Source organism: Platalea leucorodia (genome assembly GCF_965183815.1).
Source record: "Platalea leucorodia genome assembly, chromosome: 4".
NCBI classification, from domain to species: domain Eukaryota; kingdom Metazoa; phylum Chordata; class Aves; order Pelecaniformes; family Threskiornithidae; genus Platalea; species Platalea leucorodia.
The window spans coordinates 27,030,621-27,053,709 of record NC_138826.1 but is presented as its reverse complement, the minus strand read 5'-3'; the positions used below and the strand labels follow the sequence as shown (position 1 = coordinate 27,053,709).

The 23,089-nt window shown below is 38.3% G+C and overlaps 1 protein-coding gene across 2 annotated transcripts in view; it reads left to right on the top strand.

The window, feature by feature from the left end:
- The first annotated feature begins 221 nt into the window (after nt 1-221).
- Nucleotides 222-23,089, top strand: part of KCNMA1 (potassium calcium-activated channel subfamily M alpha 1) — a 516,744-nt gene continuing 493,876 nt past the window's right edge. The window contains exons 1-2 of one of the 2 annotated variants that reach the window (XM_082310136.1): nt 222-289; nt 801-1,015. In XM_082310136.1, coding sequence (XP_082166262.1) covers nt 833-1,015 — 183 coding nt within the window. In that variant the 5' untranslated portion in view covers nt 222-289; nt 801-832. Of the gene's footprint in view, nt 290-458; nt 1,016-23,089 lie in introns of those variants that run through there. The other variant, XM_082310135.1, reaches the window with a different exon arrangement.

Genomic DNA, 23,089 nt, shown 5'->3' with positions numbered 1-23,089 from the left:
GCGCACGCACAGACGGGCCAGCGGAGGATGAATTAGGAGCCACAGGAGGCTGCTGCCGGCACCGAGGGGGGAAGAGGAGAGGAAGGGGCTGGACTTGGAAGAGGAGGAGGAGGAGGAGGAGGGTGCGCGGGGGGGACTGAGTATCGCTAATAACAAGTTAAAGACTAATAACAATAATAACAGACCACCTCCGGGAAGATCCGCGGCGGAGGCTGAGAGATCCCCGCTGAGGCCAGCGGGGTTGCAGCGCTGGGTATCTTGGAGAGACGCTCCGAGGCATCAGTTTGTGGTGGTGGTGGATGATTTTTCTGGGGGTGGGCGGGGTGGGGGCTGTGTGTGCGGGAGAAGGAAGGGGTGGGAATCTGAGGAGGAGACTACCTTTTTATTATTATTTTTAGTTGTTTTTTTTTTTTTTAATATTATTTTCGCCGTACAAGGAGGACGCTCGGAATTCACCGGCCTGTCGGCTCCCGAGAGGGACCCGGGGATTGTGCGGTCGCTTTTCTTCCTCTTCTTTTTTTGTTTGTTTGGTTTGTTTGTTTGTTTGTTTTGATTTGGGGGTTTTTATTTTCATTATCGCTATTTTTCTTTTTCCGCTGAGCAGCAGCGGCAGCAATATGGCTGGTGATGGGTTTTTTGGGGGGCGCTGGCGGCGGGAGGAGCTCTCGGAAGCCCCTGCGCGCCCGGCTCGCTGTTAGCTATGGCAAATGGCAGCGGCGGCGGCTCCTACCCGGGCGGCGGCGGCGGCGGCGGCGGCATTAGAATGAGTAACAATATCAACGCCAACAATCTCAACACAGACTCGTCCTCCTCCCCCGTCAATGTGCCCAAGATGGATGCGCTCATCATCCCGGTGACCATGGAGGTGCCCTGCGATAGCCGCGGACAGCGCATGTGGTGGGCTTTCCTCGCCTCATCCATGGTCACTTTCTTTGGGGGACTGTTTATCATCCTGCTCTGGAGGACCCTCAAGTACCTGTGGACTGTCTGCTGCCACTGCGGGGTCAAAAACAAGGTAACTCCCCCTCCCCTTCCCCTCCTGGTGCCGGTGGTGGTTTGGTGCGGTGGTGGTGGTGGTGAGGAGGAGGAGTAGGAGCGGACACCTGGGTGAGGTGGCACTGGAGGAGATGCCTAGGGCTGTTGTTGGATGGCAGTCTGCTGTCTGCTGTTGTGGTAGGGTCGCCACGGGCTGTCGGCAGCCGCGACGTGGGGCGCGTGGCTGGAGGGGCGAGGTGGTGGGTGCAGCCCAGGGACGTGGCCCCCTGTCCTCTTCTCTCCCTCCCACCCCACGCTTTCATCTGGTGGCACGAAAGTTACGGCTGGTGTCGGCTCGCCCTCTCGGCGAGGCACAGGCTGGCATGGTGGGACGGTGTGGTTCGGAAGTTGATACGCACCCCTGGGACCGCATATGATGGCAGGGTGGGAGTGTTTATTTGCTGATTGAAACTCTCAATTCTCTTACGGAATGAGAAACTTCGGCAAATTAGAAAGGTAAACTTCTCGCTCAAGTAAATCTTTTTAAAGCTAGTTCCATTCCCTGAGAATCTTTGACGCTTCTGTTTGATAAATTAAATGTAGATACCCAGAAGTATTTGGTGCATTCGTAAGTAACACACTAGATCAATATTCTTTTAACCTAAGTGCAAAATCTTGGAGGCAACCTCTCTGCCCCTTTGATTTTTGCATATTACCAGCTGGAAGAAAGCGTAGTATGTGAAGTAAGGTCGGCTCCTGGTTTGAAGGGTCTCTTTCAAACCAAAGCTAAGAACTTGCTCAGGTCCAGACTTTCATTTTTGTTTAAGATGAATGGGATAGAAAGTGTTAAGACTCTGTATTTGTGAAAGTGGATTTTGACAGACCCCAAAATAGACCAGCAGCTGGAGTTTCTCCCCTTCCCTTTTCACATTTTTTGGATTACAAATGGAATAATATCTGCTTCAGTTATTCCTGGCACAGAGACACCCACAAAAACACACACACCTTTTAATATATGGTTGCTAGGTTGCTGGCTTGCTTTGACGTACAGTGAGCTGTCTTCCCCTTTCTCCTGTCCCCTCCCCCCTAAACACACTTGATACAGCGCATAACCCAGCTGTACGAAGGACCTAACACTTCGGGGAAACCAGGAACAAAGTTAGAGTGTGAGAAGTTACGGTACTTGTTTGTTTGTGTATTTGGGTTTAGCGCTGTAGGCGTTCGGTTCGGATTGCCTCAACGAACCTCCACATTCCAGTTGGAAGTAGAACAGTTAGAGTGAACTTGGCCTATCTATGGAAGAAGTGATTGCTAGAGATGAGGAATAAATAAAAGCCTTTAACTCAACCTTAAGCTTCATGAAACCTACCAGGCAGTATCAATTATGTATAGGCATTTTTTATTTCATTCAAAACCAAACCTGAACTTTCTCAGAGAGGTGTTAGCCAGGTATGATGACAAAGCTCAAATGAATTTGTGATAATAAGCGTGTTTTGTAAAATACCATTTCCTGCAACAGTAAAAGGCGATTTTCAAGAATGGGTGGGTAGTTAAGAGTTGCCTTCAGTTTCTTCTGTGTGTATTTAGCACTTTCCTCTCCACATGATGAGACAAATCTGCAAGGGCTACCAGGGATCTTGACGAAAAAGAAAATCCTACAGGTTATCACCTTGGCTTCTTTCCTTGAGAGAATGCAAAGTTAGAGACTTGTATACAGACTTCTTACGCATAGTGTCTTGGTGGATATTGTTGGTCTGATAGTCCATTGTTGGGACATAGTCAATTAAAGCAGATCATTAATTTCTTAACCAGTACAGAAAGGCATATCCAAATTGTCTTTAAAACCTCTCAGGCTAAATGTATCAGCTTGCTAAATAACAGGTATCATTGAGGGGTTCCAGCATTTCCAGTCTGAATGATTTGACATACTGCAGCTATGTCAGGTTGTAAGATTTGAGTTTATTTCATACTTGAGACCTGAAGTAGCTATGTCCATGAATGTCATTCCCTGGGGCAGGAGGATGAAGGACTCTGCAGGTAGGGGGAGATATATGTCTCTTTTTAGATTGTATTTGTTCCACTTGTAAGGGTTTTCAAGCCTCTGGTGAGGAAGAACTTTCAAGGGCTGATCCTGCATTCCTTACATGCTAAAATGGGGAATTGGAGGGAATTCTGTGTGTGTAAGGAGTAACTAGTTATTGCAAAACACTGTTCTAGTATTTAGAGTATAAAGGCTAACTAAAGTAACAACTGGAAATGTTTTAACCTTTGCTGTTATCTCACACATGCTTTGTGCTGCATGGTAACTTGGGAAAGGCTGCCGAGGCTGCTGGTGAAAAATGTGAATGCATATATATGCTATGTCAACTATATTGAACCTGCTAGCAAAAGCAATTTTACAAGAAGTAGCTCCTCCTACTGCAGGACTGAAGAAGTTTTCTGCATGTTAGGGCCTTTCCTTCCTTGTGCTGCCTCTTCTGCTGCTCCACAGGTTGTAGCAGAGTTGGGTTATCCAACATCATCTCACCATCTACATAAAGAGTGGTCCTAGCGAGTGAGCTAAGAGAAGTCTTTCTCATGTCTACTTTCTGTGGCTTCTTATTGAACAATTCACATATATGTGAACAATTCAGAGTTACTGTGCTAACACCCATGTCCATATATGTTGCAAAAAGTTTCTTCCCCCCCCCCCCCCCCCCGCTATAGTCTAAGCACAACATTGTATTCCTCAGATTTGTCAGGGACTGTCAACTTGATTTTGGGATGTAACACTTTTTAATGGCTGCATAGAAGGATTTAGAATGTGTCAGTGTCCATCCCCCCGCCCCCCCCCCCCCCCCCTTAGCTAATTGAATTTAAGGCTGGAATTTAAAAATGTGATACAAACAGTTTAACACTTTGTGGTATGAAATTTCACTACAGTTTGTTTTTTTTTCTCTTGGAGATAAGAAAGTCAAGATACTCTAAGTCAAGAATATGAAAACTTCTGGTAACAGAATGATAAACTTTGCCCCTTAGAATTCCATATCCAATTTATGTCATTGTATGTGAATAGGACATTAATATTAATCATGTACTAAAAATGATTGCTGAAGTTTTAGGATTTTTATGCTCCATGCTTGCTTTGTGAGATGACATTTTAAAAAATTTGTCAAAAAGAAAAATGTAAATTTCGACCTGTGTTGTCAGTGTTTCATGTAATGTGAGTCATTACAATCGGAGCCCTTGTATTCCTTTATTTAATATGGTATATGATTTTAGATGTAATTCTTCCAAAATTAGCTACAGTCATATTGCAGAGACTTAACAAATGCTGTTTTTCTCCTCAGTATTTGCGTCTACATTTTTAGGAATGCCTAGGAATTGTTAAAGAACTTGTCTTCTCTTTGCTTTTTCTTTGTCCCTTGACCAACTCATTCCTGTTTGTGTATGAAAAGTAGAATGTGAGATTGAAATTCAGTGGGCTGGACTCTGACACCATTAGTTGCTCTTGTTTCTGGAAACAACAGAAAAATAAAATAAATATTCACGATGAAGTACACACACAGTTACACCTAGTGGCTAAATGCGTATTATGCAATCTGTAGTTCTTTTGATTATATGGATCTGCTACTGCGTTTTCTATGCACCTGAAGGGCATTTTCTATTGACATGATCTGATACTATGCTTTGGCTTTGAACAAACTCTTAAACAAGAAAAAGGTGCAGTGGAATGAGAAAGCGCAAGTTTGGGGCACAGCCAGCTCCTGAACCTGGCCAGTGCAGAATGCGGTACCCTTTCAAAGAGTGTGATACTAGACCCTGTATCACTGCTCCTTGGTTCCCCAAAGAGTGGTACCCCTTATGTACCTTATGCCTTCAAGGCTCCAGCAGGTAGAATGTATCTTTATTGCTGTGCTCCTCTTGGAAAGATTTCAGTGTTTTGAAGAGCTTTCCCCTCGCCCCAACTTAGGACTCATGTACGTGTAAAATGATCATGTACATTATGATTATAGATGGCATTTGCTGTTCTGGAATCACAAGCCATAGTAATCTTCCTTCATATTGGTCTACATATTTTGGAAGTTTAATAAAATATACAGTTCTAGATTTGGTCAGTAGAAACCCATCAACATGCACATTTGTTTTGAATAGAAAAATTGAAATTTTATTGGAAGTACAATATTTGCAGAAGTCTTCTTTGAGAAGTTAAGAATTTTCACCCAGACCTCTAAGGCCTGAGAAAATTTGTAAGTGGAAAAATTTCAGTTTTCCCCAAAAGAAGGAGCGTTTCTACCAAACCGTACAGCTGGGTTTGTCGCTTTCCTAGCAATACCTGCATAAACCTCCTCTCCAAATAAAATTAAAACAATCTCTAAACAAGGCACTATATATTGAGAAAAGCGTGAGAGTGTATTGGAAGGCATGCGTGGACATGTAACGCAGGAGATCCCTTCATTTAAATCTGTATGTGGAAACCTCACCTTGACTCTCTCGAAGATGTACCGAGCAGAAGCGTATGAACAACTGGAAGGCTCAAGGGATTAGCAGCGGACTGTAATGCATTTCGCTTGTTAGTCACATGCACAGCCTGGCTCACGGCACTGAATCGTTCCTGTCTCATGGCTATCAGGTGGTCTGTGCGTAATTACTCCGTGAGCGTCCCACTGGACAGGTTGCCAATTGAGAGATGGACATGGTGGAGAGGTCAAGGACTGAAAGAAAAGGTACTCACAGCTCTTTGCAGATGATGTTTCTACAAGTGAAAAAGGCACCGATATGGAGAAGCGTGTGCTGCTGTTTTCTACGCTGTGAAAAAGATGACACTTTTGGCTCTCTGGAGCTCATAATGGATTTCAGATTTTATAAACTTATGCTAAAATTGGTTATGCATGCAGAAAAGAAAATGTATGGACGAGGATTTAAGCTGTAAACCAAACAATCTTGACCGAAATGTTATTTTGATGCAGTATCATTCTTATTTTCAAGGCTTTGCAACACATACATTTAAGGAAAAAATCTGTGCTCAGAAGGAATTTGCAACTCTCACACGTTTGCAAATCTGTAAATGCTAGTTGGAAACCATTAGATTTCACATTTTTTTCCAGTTCAGCTCAACAGAAGAAATGCCTGTAATTGGGAACGAAAAGCTTTTAAATAACCATGATCTATATACGCAGTTTCGATGCGGTGGGATTTCTGAATGCAGAATGAGGGCAGTTTACAGCCCCAGAGATAGAAACACTGAAAATTTAGAGCGCGCTACTCCTAAGTATAATCTCTGCAGGGAAAGGATCTAATGATTGTAATTAAAAAAGCTATGATGCTCCATGTCTGTCCTGTACTATTGCAAGAAAGTGGATTGTGAATCTTAGTCATTGAGTGTCTTTCCTGGGACAAATCTTAAAAAGAAGCAGTAATCTCTAGTCAGCAGGTAAAATACAGAGCAATGGTCAGGGTTCCTTCAGAGACTGGCTCTGCTATGCTGTCGAATCCAACTTAGACACTGACAAAATTTATGTGAATTGCAGGGTTGGCTGGTAATAATTCCTCAGCAAGATCAGGCTGTAGTTCAGCAGCAGTGAGGCATTCTGTAGTGTGAGATTCGTAGTACAGCAGTTCCAGAGAATGAACCTGGTCAGACATAAACATAAAATAATGCTGGATGAAATTAGGGGATGGGCTATCCTTTCGGTTCTATTAAACGTACCTAGTCACATTGCATAAGATCATGTATTTTACATGTATGAAAATTACCGAATTATCAGAAGTCTGAGAAGGACACAGTGAATACAGCTTGTGGAAGTTTTCTAAGGGAAAGATTGCTGGAACGTTATGTGTGGGTGTTAATGGTTAAAAAATATTTTTCTCCCCCACGTATCATTTCAGTGACAAAAGGAAAGGGACTACACTTTAAAAAGCTATCACAAAATGCTGTGTTTCTGTAATGAGTTCATATGCTGCTACATGGTTGAAGGCTTAGAATCACAGAATCGTAGAATATGTCAAGTTAGAAGGGACCCATAAGGATCATCAAGTCCAACTCCCAGCTCCTTGCAGGACTACAATGTCTGAGTCTTCCACCCAGCAGACTAGGCTAGTATTTATACCAACTTTACATGGGGCTGAATACACAAATTCCAGATTACATCTCATGGTTTGTAAGTGTGAGCACTCTTTTTATGACGCATAGGTCATCTCGTGTGATAAAGGAAGGTGGACATGCAGTAGAAGTTTGTTAGCACTTTTACCAGTGATATAGCTGGATGGATAAATGGGAAAGCAAGATACTTATCTTCCATGGCTGTCAGAGATGTATTGGTCAGGAAGGGCCCATTTTGAATCGTGGTGTTATTTATAGCCTAAGAATACATCGAGTTTGCATCTTTGAGAGGAACACTTTATTCCCATATATAGTATGCATGGCTCTGTTTAAATGAATGTGCTGCCACTGAAACGCGTTGAGTTCAGTTTGCTTTGAGATGATATATTGCATGTATTTGTCTGTTTGAGAGTTACAGAAATGGAGAGCATTATCCAAAGCCTGTTGAAGTAGAGGGAGGCCATCCTAATAACTTCAATGGTTTTGGACTCAGGCCTAGATGTTCACAGTGTTCTAGATGAATCAGATATTTTTTCAAATTATTCTTATGTTAACATTTTAAGCTTTTAAAAGCTATTTTCTTTTATTGTAGTGAGGTGTATTTACTTGGCTTGCGGCCATGGTGTCTGGGATTTCAACATTAGAAACATAATATTTAAAAATCACACAAGGTATGTTTCCATTACAGTTAAGACTTATACCTCCTGCCAGGCCCCCCTTGGAAATCAAAATTTGGGTGCTTGAACTACTCACGATATCCTGTCATGGCATCTCTCCTGCAAGCTGATGTGCAATGGCAAATTTTGGCTCTTTTTTTAGAGCCGCAATAAATCCACATTTAGTGGAACTGGCAAAGGTCCCACACCCCATGGATCACCTGCAGGATGGAGATGAGTTTGCAGCTACAGTCCCGTGTCCTGGAAATCCCTTTGCATGTCCTTAGCTTCACTACCTACTTTAAATATCAGAACTGCTAACGTGTAGTGGGGAAAAAAAGACAAATCTCATCACCAGGCCAGAAGAGTGTTGAGAAGTACCGTAACATCATAAACAATTGTAGCATAACAACAACTGGGCTAGAATTTGAGTGGCTTGTCACTGTAACTGTTAGATACAGGTCTACTGTGTTGCATTTTTATTGCTTTTTATATACCAAGGAATAAATTTATAATACAGTTTTGTTCCCCTTTGTCCAAGCAAATGCTGACTAAATATTTGGCATTTTCTTTCTTGTTATATTTAATTCATTTTTTGTGATATCATTTACATTTTTATGTAATGGTCTATGTCTTATTTGTTAAACTAAAAAGGTGACTCACTCTAATTTGCTATTATTAATGAGATTAACTCTAGCACTACTGGTGTTGATTCATTTTCTGTTTTAAGTATAGGGGAAACATTGCTACAGATATGTCTTTTTTAAAAAAAATATTTGCAAATGGTGACCTTAATACTACAATAATAAAGTGAAATATATTAGAATGATTCTTTAAGTACCTTGTAATTTTTTTCTACTATGAACTCTGTTAAACTCATTTTAGTTGTGATTGTGCATGGGTATTCTGCTGGACAGAAATTACTTTAAACAGGTTACTAGCTTCTTTGACCTATAATGGTCATAGTTGGTGTAGAGCACTTTCAGATGCTTTCAGATATCATGGTGAATCCTTTGGCTACAAGTGATTTGACATCGCTTTCTTGAAAGTGAGTTTGCTGATCAACAGGCAGATGTTGTGTGGTGTTTTTACATCTTCTAGGTTATCGTACTATAAATATTGTTTCATAAGGAAGCTGATAAACTCTACTTGGGTCTTAAGGACTGAAGGAAAAAAACCCCTCTTTTTTCCTTTTGCTTTTAATCACAAGAACAGCCTAGTTAGGAGAAAATATTGCAGGGTCTGTCTATATGTGGTGCAAACATTTTTCCCCATGAGGACACTTCTGATGATAAATTGATTTTGTTATGCGGGAAGTTTTTACCACCTTTTTGTGTTAGTTCTCTTCTATTCCCAATACATTTATATCCAAAGGTGTCTGATTGCTTCAGCATCAGAAACAGTAGACTGCTGGTTTTATGTTCACGTTATTTTCATATCACTTAAGGCTCTCAGCAATAATGAATACTTGTTTCCTTGTGTCCTCTACTGTAATGTTATTCTGCTGTCTGCAGGATAAGGTTATAGTCACCATTTGTTATGTTGTGCTTTTTTTAGAAAGACATGGATTATATGCTTAAGGAATGATGTCTTCAACTGAGAGAGGGTCTGGTTTTTGGTTTAAGGCCATACAAAATTTTACCTGACTAGATGCTAGTTTTCCTCCTCTGACTCTGCTTTATATGTGTAAGTTATGGTGGTGTTTTTTTCATGAGTCAGAACAGCAGAATTCATATTATAGATCTGTTGTTCCTAAAAGAAAACAACACTAAAAACTTCACAGTTTTGATATTTGCAAAAATAATTTTAGTTGCTTTGTTGGAATGTGTCCCCAGGATATAATAAAGTTTTAATTTACTGAAAGTGGAAAATGCTGTCCAAAGTGTGGAGCTTTGACTCTGTCTGTACGATTTAAGTGATAAAATTTTAGTGCTAACTAAAATGATATGTACTATAGAAAAACCTTGATATCTTTGAGTTGCCAGCTGAATAATAAGATGCGATTCCAGGAGTGGAAGAAAAAAACATTTGATCTTTCTGATTTCCAATTGATGACATTGTATGTGTTATTAAGTTATGCATAATTTTTAAAGAAAACTCACACTGCAGTTGTTTAGGTTAATATATGGAACTTAATTCAACACTCACACAAAAAAGCTGTTAACACACCAAAATTTACACTTATGATCTGAATAAGGAGTTTGATTTCAGAGTCAGTAATAATTTCAGATGGTTTCAGAAAGAGGTATTATTGTTCTTGAAAACTTACTTCCTTATTTAGATGTTTGTCAATAAACATAACAGCTAAAATTCAGGTACCTATTATTTTTTTTAAATGTTGGCCTTACACATCATGTTATGGACTTGAGTAGGATTTACCTAATCCCCTGGCTTCTCTGTGTATATAACCATAGGAGAAGGTACTTCAGTGTTTGTAAAGTTACACACTGTTTTAAAGCTCTTTAAAGCAGCAGTGTCTCTTGCATTAACATCTAATACTCTAATTTTCATTTTCTTTTACCTAAAAGGTTGATGCACACTCCCGAATTAAAAATATTTATTTCAAGCTGATTGCTCTTAGAAATAACTTTAAGTAAAAATAGGTTAAAAAATGAATTTTTTCATGCTCCTATATTGAAATTGTGGGGGTAATCAGAACATGTTATCATTTCTATGGCTACAGTTGCTTTAATAAAACTGTATATAAACTTTTGCCTGTATTGAATGTCCAGGTGATTATTTGTCTTTGAGTTTGTGTTCTTTAAAGTGAGAAATGCTAATGGCTTAAAGTGAATAGATCTTAATCTTGCTCTTATGCCAGCTGTGTACAAAAGTAAACTGTATCCTTACAATTGATTACAGAAATTTTACTTACAGACCTTTTTTTCCTATTAAAGAGTGGTCAAATGAGAGAATGTATATTCATAATTTGTAGAGGTGGAAGATAGGTCAGCCACTAGGATGAAATGTTTACTTATTTTTTGAAACAACAAAACCCCCCCAGAATTTCATAGAATTGTCTGTTTGCTTTTTATCCACAGAGAAATACAATATTCTGTTTTGAAATAGCTAATATTTCTGCCTGCAGCAGCTGAAGGGCTCTACAGAAAAGACTCCAGACTTGCATTGTGTGCAGTAAGAGAGGAAACCTGCTGAGTTACTAATTGTTAAAAACCTTCACTAATGATCAGCCAGGGTATTGCTGAGTCTTGTTAAGAGGTGGGTCACATCACATAGCGAGTTGATTTAAGGGGTGTGGGTGGGTGTGTTGGAGGGTGAGGGGAAGGGGTGTGATCGTGGTGGATAGAGCTCCAGGCTGTCATTCAGCACTTAACTGTGCTGCACCTGTGTGCTCTTGAGATGGTAGAGGAATACAGATTTGGTTTAGCTCATACCTGATTGCGTGATTATTTCTGTGAAGGTGTCAGAGCCACATTATGTAGTGTTTACATCTACTTTGTGACTTGGTATGAAGTGAAGGTGATGCAAACCATACCTGATGTGACCTAATGCCTGTTGAAGCTAAGTTATTAAAAACCAAATTTAATCCATCAGAGCAAGTTACGTGTTTTGGGGCAGCAGTATTTTTGATTTAGTCTTCTAAGACTGGACTTACCATCCTGAGGTGATGGTTTGACAGTGCTAATAAATCCAAACTTTAAAGTCTGAGAGGAGACACGCTGCAAGGTGCCTGAGCTGTATTGAGGACAGGCTGACTGGCAGGTGGTAGTAGCTCCAGATCCTAAACCATCATAAGTGTTTTTAGGCATTTTTACTGAGCAGAAAGGATTTCATATGTAAAAGGTGAATACTGAAACGTTTTAAAAGTGAGGTTGTTTTATTATTAGCATGCTGAATATTAATTTCATTATGTCCTTTGGTGAAAATGGTTTTGTTCACTTCAACATTTTAGCTGGGTGAGGAATGCAGTTTTGAAAATAAACTCTAGCTTTTACAGCGTGGTTAAGTAGATTCCCCTCAGGTGAGTGCATGTTGGAAGATGAGGTCCAGGGCACACCTGAGCTACTCCACCTGTTAATGGGCTTCAGTCCCCACAGCTGGGCTAGATTAGTCTTGAGGGTATAAATGCTGAAGTACAGAACATATGGAGCTTTTATCTTCTATTATTGTGTCTTGGTCCTTGTAAAGTTAGCTATGTTTCTAGGGGAAAATCCCAGATGAGTGTTTTGGTAAGCTTCTGGCTTTATTTTTCTTTATTTTTTGATGGTGTATTTGGTTTTGTGGTTGGTTGTTTGTTTGCTTTTAAAAAAAAAACCCAACAGTGTACAATGTATGTACAGCTTCTTACAATTGCTTTTCTAAAGAGCTCTTTTTTTCATTATGCCATAACTCTGATTTCAGCTTGTGCTTGTGGGCTTTCTGTTTGGGCCCTGAAAAGCTGATCTGGGCTGGCTGGCTGCTGAGGGTGGGATGGTGAACCAGCAGGTTGGCAAAGATGATAGTAAGACTGTGATTTTGGATGACATCTTACTGACTTAAAATGTCACAGGTGTTGGACTGTGACAGAACTATTGATTAATTTCAGTATAAGTATTCTAAAATTACCTCTTTTATTTTTTATTGCTCTTCAGAGAATTTTGGTAAGTGTAGGAAGTCTGTATGGATAAAGATATTGTTACTTGTCCTGACTAGGGGGAAGAAAATGGGTTTGGGACAGGTTGTTTAAAGCAGTTGTTGCCTTTTTGATCTGGTCTGAGACAACAGGTGATAGACAGGGTGCCCAGACTGTTTTCAGGGTGCTTTTCCTATTGCTGAGAACTTTGCGACGGAGCTTTTATTTTCAAAACATTTATTAGAAGTGGAGGGAAAGGCAGTGATAGCTTCTATGAAAGGTAAAAGTTGTAGAAAACCTTCTGGCAATATAAAGAGTCATCTAAAGATTGTGTCGCATGTGTATTTATATCCTCTCAGCTCAGTAAGAAATGTTTATGAACAAGAAGTACAGGAACCATTTTGAACACGGGCTTTTTTCATAACTGTATTTCTCAGATTGAATTGTCTTTTCTTTGGGACAAATAGTTTTGGTCCTGGGAATGGACTATTTTCAGCAATTACTGTAAGACTGTAGTTTCTGTTCGTTTGTAAAATACCCTTTGGATTTTAAATAGTATGTAAATGTAGGCTATTGTGTAATTCTTGTAGAAAAAACCATAATGTCCATGACTTAAAATTGATGGCTCTAACGATTATAGGTAAATGAGAACATGCTTCAAGAGCTGATGGAAAAGACAGTTCGCTTAATCTTAGAACAAATCATGTGTCTTAAGACCATAGCAATGTTTTGGCCATTAGTATCAGTGAAAGTAGAGGTTCTTCACCCTTGTAATTAAATTGATGCTGGTTCCTGGATGTCTGCTTTTACATGATCAGCTTATTTTGGTTTATTTGGGCTCATTTCTAATAATTTTAAAGAATATCATGTTAAACTAAAGTACTAGATTATTCTTTTCTTAAAATCATTGATGTTTAATGTTTAATTTTAAATTAAAATACTGGTTTAATTCAGTGCAAATCTCGTAGAAAATGCTACATTGATGTAATGTATTTAAAAAAAAAATCATTAGATTCTTCAGAACTTAATTATAGGTTGTTTCTATTTGTATTCTGGCCTCAGGCTTCTGATTAGGTTACGTAGTCTTGAGTTGATGATCTTTAAGCATGTCATCAGGCTTCTGAAGGTGAAAACCTGAGATTCTTGTGTAGTTGTGTGACACTTGGAGCTAAAACTTCATGAAAATGTTTTAATATCAGGAGAGATGCAATGTATCCGTTATAGACACAGGCTTTGGAGAGGTGGCAGCACTCATTATAAGCTGGTTTGTGTTTCATATTGATACATTCAAAGTAAAATTCATTCCTGCACTGTGTGTCAATGCTTCTGCACCATTTAAGTTCCATTTAGAGGGCTTGAAAGGCTTGTGGTTTTTGTAGTATTTTCTGCAAGTGGGAAAATTCATTACTAGGGCTCTAGGATATTGTTTTAAATGTTCCATTCTATACAAGGAGTGTTGTGTATTCAAAATCAGACTTAGCAACTTAAAAGGTCTATCTGGACTATTTTTATTATTGTAGTATTCAGAGGCCACGCTGTTTTGCAGGCTTAGTTATGCCAGATCCTATTACCAGCTTTGACAAAGGGACAGTCCTATGCCTCATGCATCTTATGATCTGAAAGAAGATAATAAGGAGAAAGCCAGGAGAGGAGGAGGGTTGTGAAAGAACTGGTTTGCCCCAGTCCATATAAAGCAACCTAGTGATCAAGATAAGCAGATGATTTTATTAATGTACATTCACTCACCCCATTTGTTAGATTTACGAAGGGAACATGGTGTTTGAGTTCATTAGAGCAGTTACTATTTTTAAAGAACTACAGGTGGTTAAAACTTGCTGTGCTGTACTAAGTTCCCTTCTTGAAGATTTCTTTTTCACATAAGCGGAGAATAAAAGGAGTGTAAAAAAAAAAAAAAAATCTTGGCTGTTTTTTTTTAGCTGAAATTTAGCATAGGAATATGTAAGAATAGAAAAATAACATGGTGGAGGGAATGAAGGCTGATGACAAAAAGGGAATCTGTCTAGTTCAGTAAGGAGTGTATGGTATTCACTTTATATACGTGCAGACACTTTGAATATGCTTGTTCCATTGCCATTAACAAACAAAACCCAAACAAATAGTTTTTCAGTACTCATATCCACACTGGACTTAAAGAATAATGTTACTTTTAGAATCTAGGAAGGTTCCCAGTTAAACATATGCTTGTTGATTGTACTATTTTTAGCTGCTTTGAACAACACGTGTTCTCCCCAGATATTTGTTTGCGAATGTTGTATTCTGTTCTTAAAAGGAAAATCTCTCTGTGTCTAGATTCTTTTTCGGTATCCAAGAAAGGAAAGAACTGGGGTTCTTGTTGGTATTTTACTTCTTCGAAATCCTAGGAGATGGGGTAAATTAATTAAATCTAAAATGGACCCATCTGATAGTGCTAGCAATACCAGGGGAGAACAGGTGAAAGAATCTGAGCTGGAATAAACATATAGTGCATTATGTAACCTATAATGTAATCTGTGACACATCACAAGCAGAAGACTAATCTTGGTGTTAGGCTATTTACTTTTCGTGTAGTGTTGTTTTAAAGTCAAAGAGTTAATATGATAGTTTGAAAAGCTTATTTCTGTTGTGTTGCTAAAAAGCTAAATATTTTTTCATTATTAATAAGACATGTATTTAACCAATCCTATAAACAAGATACAATTTTCTGTATAGATTTGCTTGAAAATAAATGGGTTGACATTATTTGAAACAAAGTCACTATTTCAGAAAAATAGTATACCTGTTTAAAATTTGGAAAGCTATTATCCACACTAAAAATCCTGAAACGTATGCTGCCAACACAATTTTGCCCCCAAATTTATGTTTGTGTAAGAAGAATACAAAATCTCTATGCAGACATTTTTGTTGCCAAAATTACCTTGTTCTTTAAGTTCTCTGCAATACTTGCAATGTAGTCATTGCATCACTGGGAATAGGAATGTAAAAATGACTGTAAAAATTGAATTGTATTACCTGATTTGGGAGGCATGCAAAAGGTAAACGGTATAAATGCTGGGAAGAAGTGAATTAAATTAGAAAAGAAATTGCAATGAAGAGATTAAAGGATGGCATCTATTTGCAGTGCAGGGTTTGTAGTTTGGCAGGGCTCCTTAGCACACATTCCGTTTTTATTATGGCACCAGTTAGACATGATTTCTGTGTCATTGCCTATGTTATGGAGTGTATGTCTGATAGAAGATTTTCTAATGCAAGATCTTTGAGGAAATGTATTTCATGAGGGCAGGGCAGGTGCCAGGGTCTTTTGGCATGACTTTAAAACAAGTGGAGAAAGTAGGCCATAGAGCTTTTTGTGAACTTAGGAACTTAGCAGCTAGATCTTTATCCAGCTTTTAAAAAAAAAAAAAAAAAAATCAGTCTTATTACCTGCCCTTAAGGCAAATTCCATCCTTGTCTATTAATTTTTTTCATCATCCTCTGTGCTTTTATTTCTTGCTGCTTAAGTTTCACTTTTTTTGGTAGTTTAAAAAAACCCCAACAAACCATGACAAGAATTTTTCACATGAAGGTTGGAAGGAACTTCTCATTTGTCTCACTTGAATTTCCATCTCTCAAGTGAAAGATTCTAGGTGGTTTGTAAGATTACATAAATGTTGGTTGTCTTTTCATAGTGGAGAGGATTGAATTCAATTTTTAAGAAATAAATTTGCACAAAAATATATTCTGTCAAAATTGGAATACTTACAAAACTGTCAGTTTAACTGTGTTTTCTTAACTGGGGGAGGGGAAAAGATGATACTGAAACTCTTCCTTTTTTCTTTTTTGACAGGAAATAAATATTTGACTTCAGTCTTATATTTTATCTCATATTGTAAAGTCAAAACCAGTTAACAGCTTGATTCACATTCTTCTTTCAGGAATCTTATTTTGACAAGTCTTTATAGTTTTCAGAAGTCCTTTCCATATTAGAAGTAAATTTGTTAATCTTAAAATTCTGTGGAATACATCAATTCTGTTTTCTGCCCAGCTGTATTCTCTGAATATTTCCATTCCTAGGGTATGGCTATATAAATATGTATGTGAAAATCCATATTTTTTAATATGTAAATGTGACCAAATCTTTTATGAACAATTACAGCAAAGTTAGGTGTTTTTACAATGTGCTGTTCTATCAGAGTAAGTGTTATGCTCAGTTTGATGTCTACACTAGATTGTGGAAAGCATACAAAAATAGGCAATTAAATATGTTTCTCACTTGTGGAGATACGATAAATTCTACAAACCCCCTCAAATCAATTGATGAGATGTCAATAAGGAAGGATTTAAGCAGCTAAATGACTATAAAAGTTGTGGTCAGTCATTTAATATGTTGCATTGGCTTTTAAAAGTTCTTCTGTTTTCATATAATTGTAGATTTGTTAAGAATTTTATGTGGTTTATTTGCTGATGTAGCTATTACAGCAGAGACACAAGTATGTTATAACGAGCATACTTACTGAATGATGAGCCCTTGGGAAATTTAACACAGCTTTTCAAGACTGGAAAGAAAGACAGAAGTGGCAAGAAGAGAGCAATATACATCACAGAAGTAGCTGGTCTGTGAGAAGACAGTGAAAAGAAAACATTGAATATTATGTAATTTTTTAAGTGCTTGGTGCATTCATGCCTTTCTAGGCCATTCTTATGCTGTTCTTTATCAGTGTGCCTGTTAGTGTGTTATAGAGTTCACTTAATTCTTCAGTGCAGTATTTTTGGACTTAGCTTTTTAATGCTGTTTCCTTTCATGTCGTATGAAGTTTATGGTCTCAATGCAGAATGAGGTATTCATGGCAGTAAATTACATAGAGACTATCGTTCTGTGTTTGGAAATTGTCGTTTTGTTTTTTTATTTCCCCAGAGGTGAACATCGGAATGTGGAGGCCTGTTGCTATATTGAGTGTAATCCATAGTTCCTGGTTAGTGGCAGAATTTTGGCAAGACTGATTACCAGAAGTCAGAGAAGGTTTGATGCTGTTCAAAATGTGAACATGTGAGAAAATGTTGATGATATCCCAGGCTATTCTACTTCACAAAGAGAGGTCTGAAATAGTTATTTGCAATATATATGACAGGCTAATGCTTAATGGTACTCAAAACTTTGCTGCTCCATGATGTCGGTCAATTGAGTTGGAAACGCATGCTACATGAAATGACAATATAATGTAGTCTTCCAAGATATGCACCTTCAGGTTTTTTGTACACAAGAATATTAACTAACTCACTTTCTTCCTCTATTGCCCTCTTTGTAAGCCTCGTAAGTACTTCACAGAGCATCTTAGTCGGAGCTGAGCTAGATCAGAAATAGATTTAGGCCAGGAAGGAAGCTTCCAAGTTGGAACTGGTTGATCAGCGTAGCAGAAATAGGCAGTGCCTTGCAGGTTAAAGTAGCTCTGAAGTCTCAGGCTTCTAAGAGTGCTGAGATGTCTGCAGTCTGACTTCAGATGGAGCTGCAAGTGCTCCGTTTTAGTGAGAAATTACACCTTAACTGTTTTTTAATTTATCCAGATGGCTTTCTGATGGCTTTGGTGTGGTACAATGTGATCCTTTTATCCTGTTCGGAAGAAACTCTGTTACTATAGAACTTAAGAAGTAAACATTCATTGTGTAGGTACTTAAAATATAGCTCAGGGACTGGGTAATGGCTAAACCAGAATTTTCTGCTTTATCCTTTCCTGGTAAAAAATTGAGGCTAACCAAATTCTTATAATTTACACACTGTTAGTAGCAGCAAAGAGATAAAAAAAGCTAATGCTTTCTCTCTCAATGCAGTTACCGGTAGAAATTGATTTTAGAAGTTATAAACAAATAGGTTTTGGTTATTTCAATTAAAACAGCAATTTAATTTTTTAAAACTCCTACATGTGGTGGCATGGAAGAAAAAGTAGTGTACTGTTTTATCATGTGTTATCACAGCCCCCTAATGATACTTCATAAGATGTACTGTGTAAGTGCTTCTTGGAAACTGCTATTTCTATCAATCCAGAATGAAATTTTACAAAATATCTGCTTAGTCAGATGCCACTGAAAAATGTAACTTTTGATAGCATTACCTGGAGTGACTTTTATTCTTGAATACTCTTTGAGATTTTTATCCACAAAGCCTAGTGCTCTCTTAGTTGGGATCTTTGTGTGTGGCACTTATACAAATGTAACTGGTAAATGTACAGCCAAAACCATTCAGAGGACTATATTAGTGCAGATTTAGTATTTTTTTTGTTTGCTTTTATCATTAATCTAAATTACAGTATTGTGATATGGTGCATTAAGAGATGTCATATAAAAAGCTGCTCTGTATTGCTTTTGTTCACCACATCCTAGCAGTTTTATTTTTGTTTTAGTGGCTAAACACTTTCTTTCTGTCTGAGTCATTTTTCCAATGAAATACTTATATCATCATAGACTTAAAAGTCCCTGCTATTTGTGCAGCCAAACATCAGTTAGGTTACATGCCCTTTTCCTCTCCTCATCCTGTGCCCCATTCCTTTTGCAAAGAACCACCATTCTGTGGCTTTGTACAAATACCTTCTTCTGTGTTGTCTTTGGATTATTGTAAACGAATATCACACAGAGCTGGTGCATTCTCAAAGTAATACATTATAATATGCTACTTAGTGCCAGCACAAGTTTGTGTACAAGTCTTTCTGGTATTATTCTAATGATGTCAGGACCCCGGGGGTAACTAATAAGTTCCAGATAATGCATGCATTGTATAGGAATTGGAATAAAGTTATATCTGCCTGCAGGACAGTAGTGTATGGTTATGGACCTCCATGTAGCCTTGGGTGCATCTTCCTTGGTAGCCTGTATATTACTTTGCCTGAAGACTTCTGGGGTTTCTAACTTTTTTTATTTCTTCAATCATTACTCAGTAGGGGTCTTCCTGCCACTTTGGTATGAAGTCTTATTATAATACAGACTTAAAATAAGTCTCATTATTGTAACAATAATTTCCCCAACAGTTCTTGAGTTGAAGTTCAGCTCTGTGCAGGTTTCAGTAGAAGAGTCCTGCAGAGGCCCTCTATGTTGGGTAGGCTGGCCGAAGGTCTTTCCTGGGAACCGGAGGTGGTAGAGGTTAACAGAAATATCTTCCTCATTCCTGAAGAGAAATAACATTCTGTAGGTTCAGAAGTGTTATCTTGTTCATTGTTTTTATGCATCTAGCAAGTAGTCAAATCAAATCTGAATTTGTACTTAAGTAACTTTTATCTGCTTAGGACTGAAACACTTGTTCTGTGATGTTCTGAGAACTCTCAGTTCATATTAAGCCACTGTCAGTTCAGGTTCTTAAATCAGTATGAAATTCTTAACTGCATAACTTATTACCGTTAGGTATACAAATGGGCCAGTGCAAAAGCCTGAAATCCAAATACAGGGATTTAGAATCCAGTCCAAGAATTCAAGGTAAACTCAGCAAATCCTTGGCCAGAACTGGCAGCTCTCCAGGTCCAAAGCCATTCATTGTCATTGGTGACATTCCAGCATTTGAAAGTGTTAGCTGTTTATTTCTTTAAGTATTGAAAGTCCCCTGATAACAGTTGTCAGGAGGTTAATGAGTTTAAAAACCCAAGAATGCCAGGGATTTTGTGATCCCCTGAGTAGTCTGTTTCCAGAGATGAAATCTTCTCTTTATTTTAAAGAGAATCTTGGACTAACTGAAATTTTCCACTGAGATGACTAATTAAAGAAGGAAAAAAAAAAAAAAGCACCAAACCACAATCAAAAGTACTAAATATGCCTTAAAGGGACTGGCATTCTATAGTACCAGAAATACTGTAACTCACTTTTTTATTTTTAGCTACATACATATCCCAGAGGGTAATGGAGGATTATATGATGCTGGAATTTTTTTTTTATTTCATACTGAGGTCTGATAATTTCTGGGTTTTCTTTCTTTTCCTTTAAAGAATGTTCTTATTGAAACAAGAAAATGTGTCCTATAAGTTTAGGAGAGATGTCTAAAATTTTGAGTAGCTGTATTTTTATTCCTTTTTTAATTTGGGAGAGTCCCTGCTAAGAAATGTCAAACAGTACATTTTTAATTAGCTGTTCTAGGATCACTATAAAATATAGATATAAACCATCCATGTGTAATGCAACAGCAGTTGCTAAAATTCTGGTGTGTTACGTAGGAATAGTAAGTTAGAGCTGGGCAACAATAGATCTCAGGAAAAATGTGTATGGGTGTGAAAAACATCAGTCATCAGTTAAGTGGAGTGTAGCAGCTGTGTAAGAGCACATGGAAGCACTCCAGGAAAGAAAGAGGAGTAAGGAATATTATACTTAATGCAGATTTGGCTTCAGGTACTCAAAGGTGTTTACCCAAAATGAAATTTGGCAAGAAGCTCAAAATTAAAATAATCTCAAAAATAAATGCACATACATAATTACTGAGAGTTGTGAATGAACCTAGAAAATAAGCCAGTTCTGTATTTTGATGGAAAGTTGAGTTTTGGAGAGTAAAAAGATGAGAAATGTCAGACCACATAAGAGCCTACAAAAAACACTTCTCCACCCTTATATCTAATTCTCGTCCTCTTTGTATCCCATAAACTCTGCCCCTTCAGTGTCTATGGAGGCCTCCTTTGTCTATATTGCCCAAGTAAGATCACGTTTCTTTACCTGTGGTCTGCTCTTCTGAATGTGTTTTGTGCAACTTTGCTCAAGAGGGGTGAGAACAAGAAGAACCTGCCTACAGAAAACTGAGATCCAGGGGGTTATGCTTTAGCAGCAGGGTATGAAAATCACCCAGGCAAAGAATGTGCATATCCCACATCCCAGAAAATGGAGGGATACAGCAGTTTTGTGGGAGGGTGGAGAACGCTCTAGCCTTGGAAGGGGAAAGCAGAGTACTGAATGGGCACAAGGAATGGCCTGAAAATATTGTTCAGACTTCAGTAAACCCAACAATATCAGAAATAATATTAGTCACAGGCCTGATTTATAGAAAAATAAGCTGCAATACACAGAGAAATTCAGCAGCTTTTGTTCTTTTTGCCTGTGCAAGGAAGAGATTGAAACTTAAGTAGAAAAGGAGTGAAGAATAGCAGCTATGAACCTTCATGGAGTGGAGTGTTTTCATTAAAGGAGTTTGTCCTAAAAGATGAGGAGCGGGGGGGGGGGGGGGGGGGGGGGGGAAGCAGGTACCACATCATTCAGGATGATTAACTGCAGTAAAGAGGGTGGGAGACTTGGATAGACTGTAGGAAGCTTGTTGCTAGAAAAAAAGAACTCTTTTTTGCATTTGCTTGGTCAGTGTCCAGTGCCTCTTTTTATCCAGTGTAAATAGGAAAAGATTGTGGTACGTCACTATTGGTCTCGGTTTATCATCCAAATGCTTCTTTGACTGACTTTGACTGGGAAATTTGCATTCTGTCCAAGGTCAAAATACTTCTCTCTGGTGTTAGAAAAACAGTTCCTTAAATAGATTGCCATTGTTTCTTTCAAGCATTTAAAGGCTAGTGGACTGCTGTGAAAGTTCCACTTTTAAAGACAGGCCTGGGATACTAAAGGAAACAAATATTATATGTAATAAAATGAGGATAATTCAAGTCCACCACAGGAACCAGAAGTATGCTTTGTAAAAATGGAAGCTGAAATTATGTAATTATTGTATGTCTCTTGGAAACACGGCTTTTTTAAATGACACTTTTATAACCCTTGGAAGGGCAGCAGTACAAGGAGGGTATTTGTTTAGTTTGCTTTTGATGAAAGGGCTTCCTAAATACAAATGACTTATGTAAATTCCAAGATAAAAGCATGAAGAAAATTGCTTGGTTTTATTCAAGCTTTAGGAAAGAAGGTAAGAATATAGTATATCATGGAAACAAGAGAAACTGTATGATGCCAGAGTACATTGATGCTCCTTTTTGCAGCTGTCTCAGCTTTACTAGATGATGAGTTCTCATAGAAGCAGATAAGCTTGGCACAGCTGTGATCCCACACTGAAGTACAAGCATCACAGTATCTTTTTTCCTCTATTAATCATAAATGTCAATGCCTTAGTTGCTTTTACTTCGAAGTAAGGTAATTGGGAAGTCTGGTATGCATTTTGATTCAAATATCACAATTTCTGGCAACTGCTAAGTTGGAGAGCTACATAACTTAGACTTTTCCATGTGATATTTCCATCTATTTCTGTGAATCTATCACCAGTATCACTTAGACAAATAAGCACAGAGTGAATGAAAATCAAGCCTTGACCCTTACTTAGGCACGGGCTTTAAGTGTTTAAAGCCTTGTGGTCTAAGAGATGAAAGATGATATATTTAAAAAAAAAAAAAATTCTGGTGCCATGGAAAAATCCTAAGTAAAAAAAGGGCAGCAGTTACAAAATCTGCCTTGTAGAGTCTTACTCTATGGAAATTTTTGGGTCACAATGTGGAGGCAGATGCTGCAGCTGTAGAAGGATGTAAAATACACAGACGAGACTTACACCTTAATAGTCTTGAGCACTTTTTCTGAGTGAATCACAGATGGCAGAAGCACTCCCAAAGCCAATTTAAGGCTCCAAGCATGGAAACTAAAGCTTTAACTGTAGATTTGCAAGTGTCCTGAGCCTCTAGAAATTGCGCTATTCAGCATACCTATGCACCCAAAACAGCTGACTAATGTAATTCCTCCCTCATTTCCCATAGTAATACTTCTGGTGTGGTGGCATCTGCTGTTGTGTGGAAACCAAAATATAAAAATATTAGTGCTTCTAACATCTGTAGCCCCACATAACAAAGTCTTTGCAGGTATGAAAGAACATGAAAATGTGTGCTTCCATCA